Source organism: Mobula hypostoma, chromosome 24, assembly GCF_963921235.1.
Source record: "Mobula hypostoma chromosome 24, sMobHyp1.1, whole genome shotgun sequence".
In the NCBI taxonomy this organism is placed as follows: Eukaryota; Metazoa; Chordata; class Chondrichthyes; order Myliobatiformes; family Myliobatidae; genus Mobula; species Mobula hypostoma.
The window spans coordinates 34386854-34400634 of record NC_086120.1 but is presented as its reverse complement, the minus strand read 5'-3'; the positions used below and the strand labels follow the sequence as shown (position 1 = coordinate 34400634).

At 42.7% G+C, this 13781-nt stretch overlaps 1 protein-coding gene across 1 annotated transcript in view; it reads left to right on the top strand.

The window, feature by feature from the left end:
- LOC134337561 (ADAMTS-like protein 5) overlaps window positions 1-13781 on the top strand; it is a 155761-nt gene that overhangs the window by 110349 nt on the left and 31631 nt on the right. Inside the window, exons 7-8 of the mRNA XM_063032689.1 lie at window positions 2987-3110; window positions 7637-7720. Coding sequence (XP_062888759.1) covers window positions 2987-3110; window positions 7637-7720 — 208 coding nt within the window. The remainder of the gene's footprint in view (window positions 1-2986; window positions 3111-7636; window positions 7721-13781) is intronic.

The following is a 13781-nucleotide window of genomic DNA, read 5'->3' as shown; positions in this document are numbered from 1 at the left end:
GGTTAGTCAGTGCTGTACAGTACAGAGTGGTTAGCCCAGTGCTGTACAGTACAGAGTGGTTAGCCCAGTGCTGTACAGTACACAGTGGTTAGCCCAATGCTGTACAATACACGGTGGTTAGCCCAGTGCTGTAAATACAGAGTGGTTAGCCCAGTGCTGTACAGTCCACGGTGGTTAGCCCAGTGCTGTACAGTACACGATGGTTGCCCAGTGCTGTCCAGTCCACGGTGGTTAGCCCAGTGCTGTACAGTACAGAGTGGTTAGCCCAGTGCTGTACAATACATGGTGGTTAGCCCAGTGCTGTACAGTACACGGTGGTTAGCCCAGTGCTGTACAGTCCACAGTGGTTAGCCCAGTGCCGTACAGTCCACAGTGGTTAGCCCAGTGCTGTACAGTACAGAGTGCTTAGCCCAGTGCCGTACAGTACACAGTGGTTAGTCAGTGCTGTACAGTACAGTGGTTAGCCCAGTGCTGTACAGTCCACAGTGGTTAGCCCAGTGCTGTACAGTACAGAGTGGTTAGCCCAGTGCTGTACAGTACAGAGTGTTTAGCCCAGTGCTGTACAGTACACAGTGGTTAGCCCAGTGCTGTACAGTACAGAGTGGTTAGCCCAGTGCTGTACAGTACAGAGTGGTTAGCCCAGTGCTGTACAATACATGGTGGTTATCCCAGTGCTGTACAGTACACGGTGGTTAGCCCAGTGCTGTACAGTACAGAGTGGTTAGCGCAGTGCTGTACAGTACAGAGTGGTTAGCCCAATGCTGTACAGTACAGAGTGGTTAGCCCAGTGCTGTACAGTACACTGTGGTTAGCCCAGTGCTGTACAGTACACAGTGGTTAGCCCAGTGCCGTACAGTCCACAGTGGTTAGCCCAGTGCTGTACAGTCCACAGTGGTTATCCCAGTGCTGTACAGTCCACAGTAGTTAGTCTAGTGCTGTACAGTACAGAGTGGTGAGCCCAGTGCTGTACAGTCCACAGTGGTTAGCCCAGTGCTGCGGGCTGGAGGAGACCGTGTACCACATGTACGTGGAGTGTGTGAGGCTGCAGCCCCTTTTCGCGTTTTTGCGTGGGCTGCTTCTCGCCTTCTGGTTGCATTTCAGTCCCACCCTATTTATATATGGTCATCCAGTAAGGAGGGGGGCACAGAGGGATGAGGATGTCCTTGTCAACTTGCTCCTGGGGCTGGCGAAAATTGCCATCCGTGGCTCCTGGAAAAGGGTGGCAGGAGGTTCTCCCCGGGCGGACTGCCTGGCTATGTTCAGGGGGTATGTTCGTGCCCGGGTGAACATTGAAAAGGAATACGCACAGTCCACGGCGACCGTAGAGGTGTTCCGGGACCGTTGGGCTCCGCGGGGTGTAAATGCCATCATTGATGAGGATGGCAATATATTGGTTTAAGATGTATTGTCTGTTTGTAGTGTAGTAAATATGTTAGTCACTGGGTTTGTAAATATTGTATAGCACCGACATTTGTAATAAAGAATTTTGTAAAAAAAAGGGAAAAAAAATTGAGAAAAAAAAAAAGTACAGAGTGGTTAGCCCAGTGCTGTACAGTCCACAGTGGTTAGCCCAGTGCTGTACAGTACAGAGTGGTTAGCCCAGTGCTGTACAGTACACAGCGGTTAGCCCAGTGCTGTACAGTACATAGTGGTTAGCCCAGTGCTGTACAGTACAGAGTGGTTAGCCCATTGCTGTACAGTACACAGTGGTTAGCCCAGTGCTGTACAGTACACAGTGGTTAGCCAAATGCTATACAGTACACAGTGGTTAGCCCAGTGCTGTAAATACAGAGTGGTTCACCCAGTGCTGTACAGTACAGAGTGGTTAGCCCAGTGCTGTACAGTCCACAGTGGTTAGCCCAGTGCTGTACAGTACAGAGTGGTTAGCCCAGTGCTGTACAGTACACAGCGGTTAGCCCAGTGCTGTACAGTCCACAGTGGTTAGCCCAGTGCTGTACAGTACACAGTGGTTAGCCCAGTGCTGTACAGTACAGAGTGGTTAGCCCAGTGCCGTACAGTACACAGTGGTTAGTCAGTGCTGTACAGTACAGAGTGGTTAGCCCAGTGCTGTACAGTACACAGTGGTTAGCCCAGTGCTGTACAGTACAGAGTGGTTAGCCAAATGCTATACAGTACACAGTGGTTAGCCCAGTGCTGTAAATACAGAGTGGTTCACCCAGTGCTGTACAGTACAGAGTGGTTAGCCCAATGCTGTACAATACACAGTGGTTAGCCCAATGCTGTACAGTACACAGTGGTTAGCCCAGTGCTGTACAGTACACAGTGGTTAGCCCAGTGCTGTACAGTACAGAGTGGTTAGCCCAGTGCCGTACAGTACACAGTGGTTAGCCCAGTGCTGTACAGTACAGAGTGGTTAGCCCAGTGCTGTACAGTACACAGTGGTTAGCCCAGTGCTGTACAGTACAGAGTGGTTAGCCAAATGCTATACAGTACACAGTGGTTAGCCCAGTGCTGTAAATACAGAGTGGTTCACCCAGTGCTGTACAGTACAGAGTGGTTAGCCCAATGCTGTACAATACACAGTGGTTAGCCCAATGCTGTACAGTACCAGCAACCTGGGATCCATTCCCGCTGCTGCCTATTATAAGTTTGTTTGTTCTCCCCGTGACCTCATGTGTTTCCTCCGGATGCTCCAGTTTCCTTCCACTGTCCAAAGATGTACTGGTTGGTAGGTTAATTGGTCATTGTAAATTGTCCTGTGTTTAGGATTAAATCAAAGGATTGCTGTGCAGCGTGGCTCGAAGAGTAGGGAGGGCCTACTCCATGATGTATATCAATAAATAAATTTTTTAAATGTGGAACAAGCCCTTGTGAGAAACTGAGATGTGTACAATTCCCTCCTCAGCAGCTCGAGAGTTTAAATGAGAATTTTTCACTGTCAGCTGATGGTAAACACACAGAATTGCTGAGCTGAATCATCCAATGTGTTTCCTTGTCTATTTTACCCCTCTCTTGTGCTTTTCAGAAAGTAGGCTGTGACAGTATCCTCGGCTCGGATGTCAGAATGGATGTCTGCGGGGTGTGCGGTGGACGGAACAACTCATGTGCCCTGGTCCGGAGAGTCTACCAATCAGCATTCCCCTCTTCTGGTGATTGCCCTGACATTCTCGATGGGTGAATGCCTTGTGCCTTGACTAAACCATGAATCAGAATTCCTGTCCGCGCCAGCAGCCCGCAATAGCAAGAGCAGTGCGCAGTAGCTCAAGAGGCAGGAGAGTAGTAGTGGCCATGCCTCCAAGCTTGGCAAAAACAGAAAAAACTGCTGGAGATGCACATCCACAGAGAGCAAAGAGGCAGACAGTTGTATCATTATTGAGGACATGGCCCAAGTGCCATAGCCTACTGATAACAGCAACTGTGCATTGCTAGTCTTTCTCTATCCACAATAATACACCAGGTTTTCATTGATTATTATAACTTGGCTGTTAGCTGATCATTACAATTACCCCAGCTTGTTTCACTTCTCCCAATGCAAATAGCATTTAAGAAATTAGGAAAGATACTCCTGCTTTATTTTAAATAATATATGATTGGCTCTCTCCATAACTCTTCACTAATCATTTGAGAGTTACATCCAGTAGGTACTCCATGGGGAGAGAAATCTATCCCTGGTTATCCGGACTAAACATAGCAATTGGTTAATTCAGTTCCTGATAAGGACCCATTAAGCATAAAACCGTAAAGGCAATTTTCTACCCCTCAGATTGGAGCTAAAAATAACTACTAACAAAGTAAGTTACACAGCAGAAGGCAGCCATTTTGCCCATGAATTTGCCAGGTATAATTGGACTTAAGATTAATTCCACTTCTCAGCTCTTGGGCTACAGATCTTTATGTGCTCAACTGGGTACATCTTAAATGTGATGAAAATTTCTGTCTCCATCTGGGCCACCATCACTTTTAGATGAAATACGTACATTCGTTTTTAAGTCCCCTCTAATCCACTGCCCATTGATTTAAAACCAAGCCTTCTACTTAATGACATGTTAAGAGAAATATGAAAAAGGAAATTTTGGATTTCATGCATTAAATAAATACAGCACGTTGTCCAAAATGGAACTATGCTAAAATAAAATGTTTAGCTACAACATCTTCACTTTGAGAAACCACAATCATGGATTCTCCAATTTAAGGACTCTCAAAGCTGAGCCTTCACCTCATCTCACTCATGTGCAGCCCACTGGAAAAACCCTAACATATAGGAACAGAATTAGGCCATTCGGCCCATTGAGTCTGTTCTGTCATTCAATTATGTCTGATTTTATTCAATGCAAATCTCCTGCCTTCTCCCTATAATCATTAATCCCTTTACCAAATGAGAACCTGTCAATCTCTAGCTTAAATACACCCAGTGGCTTGGTCTGCATAGTTTTCATGAGTGTTTTGATGCTTTTTGCTTTCTCTATCAAATACCATTTCTCTTAGCAAGGATATCTAAAAGCATTTGCACAATTGATATTTTTTTCCTTATAAAAAGGTACAAAACCAATGAGTGCATTCTGCAATGGAAAGAAGCAAGTTATGAGTTTATATAAAAAGGTACATTAACATAAAGGGCTTTCATAGGTGAAAGAGGTGAAGACAAATTTCCTCCATTTGAGTCTCAACACAACAAATTTAAATTCATTACTAGGAATTGGGAGAGGGATAGGTTGTTTGTCCTTGGACAGAAGGTTGGAAAATGGAATGTTAGCTGCAGAGGATGACTGAAGAAGAGATACTGTACCAAAAGAAAGGAAAAGTATTTCAAGTAAAGGAAGTATTTTAGAGTCAGGTCAGGACAGACTAGCTGTAGGAAGAAGCTCCTAGTGATAGGAGAATACAGAACTAGGGGCTGTAGCTTCAGGATATGGGGGATGCCATCTGAACCAAGATCAGGAGAAGTTTCCTCACCCAGACTGTGGTGAACCTTCTACCGCAGAAAGCAGAGTCATTTAATATGTTTAAGAAAGAGGTAGATATATTGCTTAATGTTAACAGGATTCAGCAATATGGAGAGAAGGCAGGAATGGTACTGACGTGGATGATCAGTTATAGTGATGTAGAATGGTGGAGCAGGATTGAAAAGCCAAATGTTCTACCATTATTTTCTAACAGACAATGAAATTAGTCCAGGTGACCTCACAAAGGACAATTTGTATACTTATAGCATCTTCTGGCTCTGTTAGCATCTGTAGTCCCTTTCCATGGTTTTATATCCCTATTGCATTGTGTTAGTTATGCTCCATCGGAAAACATACTTGCCTCTGCAACAAAAAGGTACGAGATCAAACTCAGTGATAAAATCTAGTCTGATCCTCCAATGTGGTGCCATTGTATGGGATCAGATGTTACAATGAAATCCTCTCTGTTCTCTCAGCGTTTTATTTTCATTTTTAAATCTTTTATTGATTATTATTGAAGATCAACAAAAAAATACATTAAAGTAATCAAGTTAACATGTCAATATGTACAATGAGAAATTAAATTATCAAATAACTGATTAACAAAGCTAAACAAGATATCAATAATAATAAGAAAAAATAAAATGTTAAAACTATTTTTTTTTGAAAAAAGAAAGAAGGGAAAAAGAACCCCTACTAACTAAAAAAAACCCCTACTAACAAAAAAAAGTGGAAAAAAACCCATCGGGAGCACAACCCCGGAGCTATACGCCATACAATCTTCCATAAAAGGAAAACATCAATCCGCCAACTCAAATCCATTTAAACAAGAATCAGAAGGGAACCATCTCAATTAACTCAAATCAAATGATAGTAGCGGGCGAAAGAACCCCACCTTTTCTCAAAGTCAAATTGAGGATCAAAAGTTCGACTTATGATTTTCTCCAAACTAAGACATAACATCACCTGAGACAACAGTTGTATCAAAGTGGGAGTAGAGGCAGCTTTCCATTTCAATAAAATAGCCCTTCTGGCCAATAATGTAACAAATGCAATTACATGTTGGTCTGATATAGAAATACCATGTATATTTGAGGGATTTTACTGAACAAGACTGTCAATTTATTAGGTTGTAAATTAATTTTAAAGCTTTAGAAATTTTAGATAAAATAGATTTCCAAAACTGTTTCAATGAGGAACACGACCAAAACATATGTGTCAATATAGCTGTCTCAGTTTTACATCTATCACACTGACTATCAACATTAGGAAATATTTTAGACAGTCTCTCCTTTGTCAAATTGTAATGATGTACAATTTTAAATTGAATTAAAGAGTGACTGGCACAAATCGAAGAAGAGTTAACCAACGTCAAAATTCGCAACCAATTCTCTGTTATCAAGGTCATGTTAAGCTCTCTTTCCCAATCTTGCTTAATCTTAAGTAAAGGATAATTGTACTGTTGTAATAGTAAATTATGAATTTTCCCAATAAAACTTTTCACTAAAGGAATCATTTTTAAAATAATGTCTAACAGGTCAGAATCTTGTATATGTGGAAAATTACTTAAATATTCTTGTAAGAAATGTCTGACCTGAAGATATTGCAAGAAATGTGAGTATGAGAGAGAGTATTTAGTTTCTCAAAAGACATTAATCGGCCTTCTTGGAACAGATCCATGAAGGAATAGACCCCTCCAAAGAATAAAGGTAGGATCACTAAGTGAAGGTTTAAATAAATAATTTCGATAAATTAAACTAAGAAGGTTACATTTTTTGAGAGTAAAAAAATTACAAAACTAGTACCAAATTTGTAATGACTGCTTAATCATAGGATATAAATTTAGATTAGAAATGTTGGCTAGTTTTACAGGTAAAGAAGCTCCTAATAATGAAGTTAAGTAAAATTGATTCACAGCTTTCAATTCCAAATCAGCCCAAGGTGGTTGTTCATTTTTATCAGTCCAATATAACCAAGAACACACATAACGTATATTAACATCCCAATAATACATTCTTAAATTAGGCAGAGCAAGACCTCCATCCTTTTTTAATTTTTGTAAATGATATTTTCCAATTCTTGGTCTTTTATTATTCCAAACAAAAGATGAAATAATAGAATCAACCTGATCAAAAAACTTCAGTTAAAAAAATAGGAATATTTTGAAATATATAAAAATTTTGGTAAAATCATCATTTTAACTGCATGAACTCTCAGCATTTTATGCTGCTTGTTGGAACAACTATAGCAATGTATCCATCTCTAAAGTAACATTAAAGAAAGGTAATTTGTTCCTTGGCATTTGTAGGAACGTCTGCTGTGTTTCTTACATTATAGCAGTAAATGCACTTGAAAACTTCTATTACAGCACTAGGTTCCTTTTGAGTTATACATGGTGCTATGAAAATGCAAAACTTTTCTTTCAAGGGTTCTAATCAATGGATTTTTGGTTGTAGCCTCTGGGGTTTATACCTTTTCTAATAGCTTTGATTCTATAATAAGACAGCCCAGCAGGAATTTCCAGGATTTTTTTTTATTACTTAAATGGTTTAAAATCCATTCCCAAAAATGCAAGTTTAATAAATGAGAGCTCTGTCACTCAATTACTGCACTTTTCTGGATAAACCAAAATTTCAAATCTCCAAAACAATGCATAATATACAGTGACTTCAGAACTTTCAGTGATAGTTTGTGTCATGGAGTTAATATGTATTTTGTTTAACTAATCGTAGGTTACTTTGGTTACAATAATGTGACAGTGATCCCTGCGGGAGCCACAAACATCAAAGTTACAGATAAAAGCAGGAATTACCTTGGTAAGTCAAACCTCAGAAGTTAAAAGTGTTCAAAGGTTTTTGCAGTATTATATGTTAAGTAGGCTCACAATTTCCCCGTTTTAAGTTAACTGGATTCATCCAGCCTTTAATTCCAATGTTGCAATTAGCTCAGGTAAGTTTGGTTAGGTGAGGAAGAATCAGTCAGGGATTCTGCTGTCAGCCATGAGATAACTCTGCGAATGCTTGCTGATGTCTATTGTAGAACTCAGCTGTGTTGTCCCAGTGATGAACTGACAAGAATAAAAAAAAGCTCTGGGCACTTCAGAAATGTGTGATTAGACAAGAGGTGTAATTGGACACTAAGCCAGACCTGATGCTATTAGGAAGGGTTATAGATGACACAGTGGTTGTTACCGCGCTGGCGCCAAGGTCCTTGGTTATTAACTAAGAGATGCAAGTTTAGACCTGTTATGACATCATCATCATTATGTGCAATGTCATATGACGTGGGCAATCAAGGTCTTCCATTTGTCTTTAATCTGCTTATTCTTTTTCTCTATCCATGACCATGTTTGTTCTTGGCAAACTTTTCTACAGAAGTGGTTTGCCATTGTCTTCTTCTGAGCAGTGTCTTTACAAGACACTTGACCCCAGCCATGATCAATACTCTTCAGAGATTGTCCGCCTAGTGTCAGTGGTCGCAGCACTGGAACTTGTGATATGCACCAGCCCCTCATACGACCATCCACCACCTGCTCCCATGACTTCACGTGACCCTGACTGGGGTGCCACACCTCGCGCAAGGGTGACCTACAGGCTAGCGGAGAGAAGGAGTGCCTTATATCTCCTTTGGTGGAGATGTATCTTCACCTGAGGAAATTTAATTTCACATCAATAAACATCAAAATTTCACATCAAAATCTAGTGTTAGTAGTGTTAGTGATCATAGAACTATTGGACTGACAGAAAAGCCAGTTTGATTCACATGTCTTCAGGGAAGGAAATCTGTTTTCTTTACCCGATGTGGTAACATAGAACATGGAACATAGAATAGTACAGTACAGTACAGGCCCTTTGGCCCACAATGTTGTGCCGACCCTCAAACCCTGCCTCCCATAAAAGCCCCCAACTTAAATTCCTCCATATACCTGTCTAGTAGTCTCTTAAACTTCACTAGTATATCTGCCTCCACCACTGACTCAGGCAGTGCATTCCATGCACCAACCACTCTCTGAGTAAAAAACCTTCCCCTAATATCCCCCTTGAACTTCTGACCCCTTACCTTAAAGCCATGTCCTGTTGTAAAGAGCAGTGGTGCCCTGGGGAAGAGGCGCTGGCTGTCCACTCTATCTATTCCTCTTATTATCTTGTACACCTCTATCATGTCTCCTCTCATCCTCCTTCTCTCCAAAGAGTAAAGCCCTAGCTCTCTTAATCTCTGATCATAATCCATACTCTCTAAACCAGGCAGCATCCTGGTGAATCTCCTCTGTACCCTTTCCAATGCTTCCACATTCTTCCTATAGTGAGGCGACCAGAACTGGACACAGTACTCTAAGTGTGGCCCAACCAGAGCTTTATAGAGCTGCATCATTGCATCGCGACTCTTAAACTCTATCCCTCGACTTATGAAAGCTAACACCCCATAAGCTTTCTTAACTACCCTATCCACCTGTGAAGCAAATTTTAGGGATCTGTGGATATGTACCCCAAGATCCTTCTGCTCCTCCACACTACCAAGTATCTTTCCATTTACTTTGTACTCTGCCTTGGAGTTTGTCCTTCCAAAGTGTACCACCTCACACTTCGCCGGGTTGAACTCCATCTGCCACTTCTCAGCCAACCCCTGCATCCTATCAATGTCTCTCTGCAATCTCTGACAATCCTCTACACTATCTACAACACCACCAACCTTTGTGTCGTCTGCAAACTTGCCAACCCACCCTTCTACCCCCACATCCAGGTCATTAATAAAAATCACGGAAAGTAGAGGTCCCAGAACAGATCCTTGTGGGACACCACTAATCACAATCCTCCAAACTGAATCTACTCCCTCCACCACGACCCTCTGCCTTCTGCAGGCAAGCCAGTTCTGAATCCACCTGGCCAAACTTCCCTGGATCCCATGCCTTCTGACCTTCTGAATAAGCCTACCGTGTGGAACCTTGTCAGATCCATATAGGTCACATCCACTACCCTCATCTATATGCCTGATCACCTCCTCAAAGAACTCTATCAGGCTTGTTAGACACGATCTGCCCTTCACAAAGCCATGCTGACTGTCCCTGATCAGACCATGATTCTCTAAATGCCCATAGATCCTATCTCTAAGAATCTTTTCCAACAGCTTTCCCACCACAGACGCAAGGCTCACTGGCCTATAATTACGCAGACTATCCCTACGACCTTTTTTGAACAAGGGAACAACATTCGCCTCCCTCCAATCCTCCGGTACCATTCCCGTGGACAACGAGGACATAAAGGTCCTAGCCAGAGGCTCAGCAATCTCTTCTCTCGCCTCGTGGAGCAGCCTGGGGAATATTCCATCAGACCCCGGGGACTTATCCATCCTAATGTATTTTAACAACTCCAACACCTCCTCTCCCTTAATATCAACATGCTCCAGAACATCAACCTCACTCATATTGTCCTCACCATCATCAAGTTCCCTCTCATTGGTGACTACTGAGGAGAAGTATTCATTGAGGACCTCGCTCACTTCCACAGCCTCCAGGCACATCTTCCCACCTTTATCTCTAATCGGTCCTACCTTCACTCCTGTCATCCTTTTCTTCTTCACATAATTGAAGAATGCCTTGATGTTTTCCTTTACCCTACTCGCCAAGGCCTTCTCATGCCCCCTTCTTGCTCTTCTCATCCCCTTCTTAAGCTCCTTTCTTGCTTCCCTATATTCCTCAATAGACCCATCTGATCCTTGCTTCCTAAACCTCATGTATGCTGCCTTCTTCCACCTGACTAGATTTTCCACCTCACTTGTCACCCATGGTTCCTTCACCCTACCATTCTTTATCTCCCTCACCGGGACAAATTTATCCCTAACATCCTGCAAGAGATCTCTAAACATCGACTACGTGTCCATAGTACATTTCCCTGAAAAAACATCATCCCAATTCACACCCGCAAGTTCTAGCCTTATCGCCTCATAATTTGCCCTTCCCCAATTAAAAATTTTCCTGTCCTCTCTGATTCTATCCTTTTCCATGATAATGCTGAAGGCCAGGGAGCAGTGGTCACTGTCCCCCAGATGCTCACCTGAGCCGGTTCATTACCTAGTACTAGATCTAGTATAGCATTTCCCCTGGTCAGCCTGTCCACATACTGTGACAGGAATCCGTTCTGGACACACTTAACAAACCCTGCCCCATCTAAACCCTTGGAACTAATCAGGTGCTAATCAATATTAGGGAAGTTAAAGTCACTCATGATAACAACCCTGTTATTTTTGCACCTTTCCAAAATCTGCCTCCCAATCTGCTCCTCTGTATCTCTGCTACTACCAGGGGGCCTATAGAATACCCCCAATAGAGTAACTGCTCCCTTCCTATTCCTGACTTCCACCCATACTGTCTCAAAAGAGGATCCTGCTACATTACCCACCCTTTCTGTAGCTGTAATAGTATCCCTGACCAGTAATGCCACCCCTCCTCCCCTTTTTCCACCCTCTCTATCCCTTTTAAAGCTCTGAAATCCAGGAATATTGAGAATCCATTCCTGCCCTGGTGCCAGCCAAGTCTCCGTAATGGCCACTACATCATAATTCCATGTATGTATCCAAACTCTCACTTCATCACCTTTGTTCCTGATGCTTCTTGCATTGAGGTACACACATTTCAGCCCTTCTACCTTACTGTCTTTACACTGTTTATTCTGCTTCTCTTTCCTCAAAGCCTCTCTATATGTTAGATCTGGCTTTACTCCATGCACTTCTTTCACTGCTCTATCGCTGTGGGTCCTATCCCCCTCACAAATTAGTTTAAACCCTCCCGAACCATGCCAGCGAACCTACCTGCAAGGATATTGCTCCCCCTCGAGTTCAGGTGCAACCCATCCAATCTGTACAGGTCCCACCTTCCCCAGAAGAGTATGTAACCACTTATCTACCAATGTGCTTAACACATAGACAAAGAGCTCAGAACCTAGCCCCTCAGCACGCTGTGTTCAATTGTTCAAAGTTCAAAGTTCAAAGTAAAATTATTATCAGAGTACGTATATGTCACTGCAAACAACAAACCCCCGAGACACTTTCTCTGTAGGCATACTTAGCAAATCTATACAATAGTAACTGCAGACAGGATCTGTAAACTGTAAACATCAGTATCTATAAACTGTAAACTCCTTTAAAATTCTGTTTTCCAGTACTTGGCTCATAGCCTTCTGTGCCTTGGAGTTTCAAATACTCCTGAAATGATGGGAGACTCTCAACATTCCCCAACCCCTCTGGCTGTACATTCCTGTTTCCATACATCCTTTGGTGAGAGAGTCTTCGGCAGATCCCCTCTAGGCCTTGTAACTTTTAATTAGCCCCTCATATAAGCAAGCTATTGGACAAGGTGGAATAGGCCTCACAGGTGACATCCATATCCAATGCATAAACTTTTGAAAAAGTGAGTTTGACAGGATCCCTAGATGATGCTGAATCTTTGGATCAATACACGATCCAGAATAACCCCCATTCAGCACCGGAGACCAAAACTAACACTTCCCTTCCCAAATATCTTTCCATGGGTCTTCAACAGTCACAATTTCAGTGGTTTCTTGCTGTAGGTTACGTTCACTTATCTGCCCTGTCATTACTGACCTGTCAAACAGCATAGCCTCAAAATATCAGGACGTCCCTTTAGAGCAGAGATGAGAAGGAATTTCTTTAGTCTGAGTGTGGTGAACCTGTGGAATTCATTGCCACAGACAGCTGTGGAAGCCAAGTCATAGGGTATATTTAAAACAGAAGTTCATAGCTTCCAGATTAGTACGAGGGGTGATTGAGAAGTTCGTGGCCTAAGGTAGAAGGAGTCAGTTTTAGAAAACCTAGCACATTTATTTTTCAACATAGTCCCCTCCTACATGTACACACTTAGTCCAGCGGTCGTGGAGCATACGGATCCCTTATTTGTAGAAGTGGTCCACAGCAGGATTGATTGATAACTTTGTGGCCTAATGTAGAAGGAGATGAGTTATACAGCTCTCATTACATGCACGTGCAGTTCAACTCCCTGAGTGAAAATGCGGAAAGTTTGAAGATAATAACTCATCTCCTTCTACCTTAGGCCACAAACTTATCAATCACCCCTGCTGTGAACCACTCCTGGAGGTCCAAGACACCGACTTCTACAAAGAAGGGATCCATATGCTCCACGGCCGCTGGACTAAGTGTGTAAATGTAGGAAAAATAAATGTGCTAGGTTTTCTAAAATTGACTCCTCCTACTTCAGGCCACGAACTTATCAATCACCCTCATCAGAACTTCAAAGGTTATGGGGAGAAGGCAGTAGAATGATGTTGAATACCAGAGAAGACTTGATTGGCCAAATGGCCTAATTCTGTTGGTGAACGCAGCAGGTCAGGCAGCATCTCTAGGAAGATGTGCAGTTGACGTTTCAGGCCGAGACCCTTTGTCAGTTAGTAAAAGATTCGAATCTTACTAGTTCTTCCTTCAGTTAGTCCTGACAAAGGGTCTTGGCCCAAAATGTCAACTGTACCTCTTCCTATAGATGCTGCCTGGCCTGCTGCGTTCACCAGCAACTTTTATGTTATGGAGCAGATTGTTGTTTTACAGCCATAGAGTGGTACAGCATAGAAAATGTCCATGCTGACCATGGTCCTTACGTAATCTAGTTCCATTTTCCCACATGATGCCCCTTATTATCAGAGAAGCCACCTTCACCTTCTCCTCAGGCAGCTTCTTACACATTCCAACCATCCTCTATCTGAAACCATTCCCTTTCCAATCCCTGTGGACCATCTACCTCTCACCTTTGATATAGAATCATAGAGTAATACAGCACAGAAACAGCCCCTTTGGCCCACTTTGCCTGAGGTGATCTTTTATTCTGTCTAGTCCCATTGGCCCACACCTGGATCT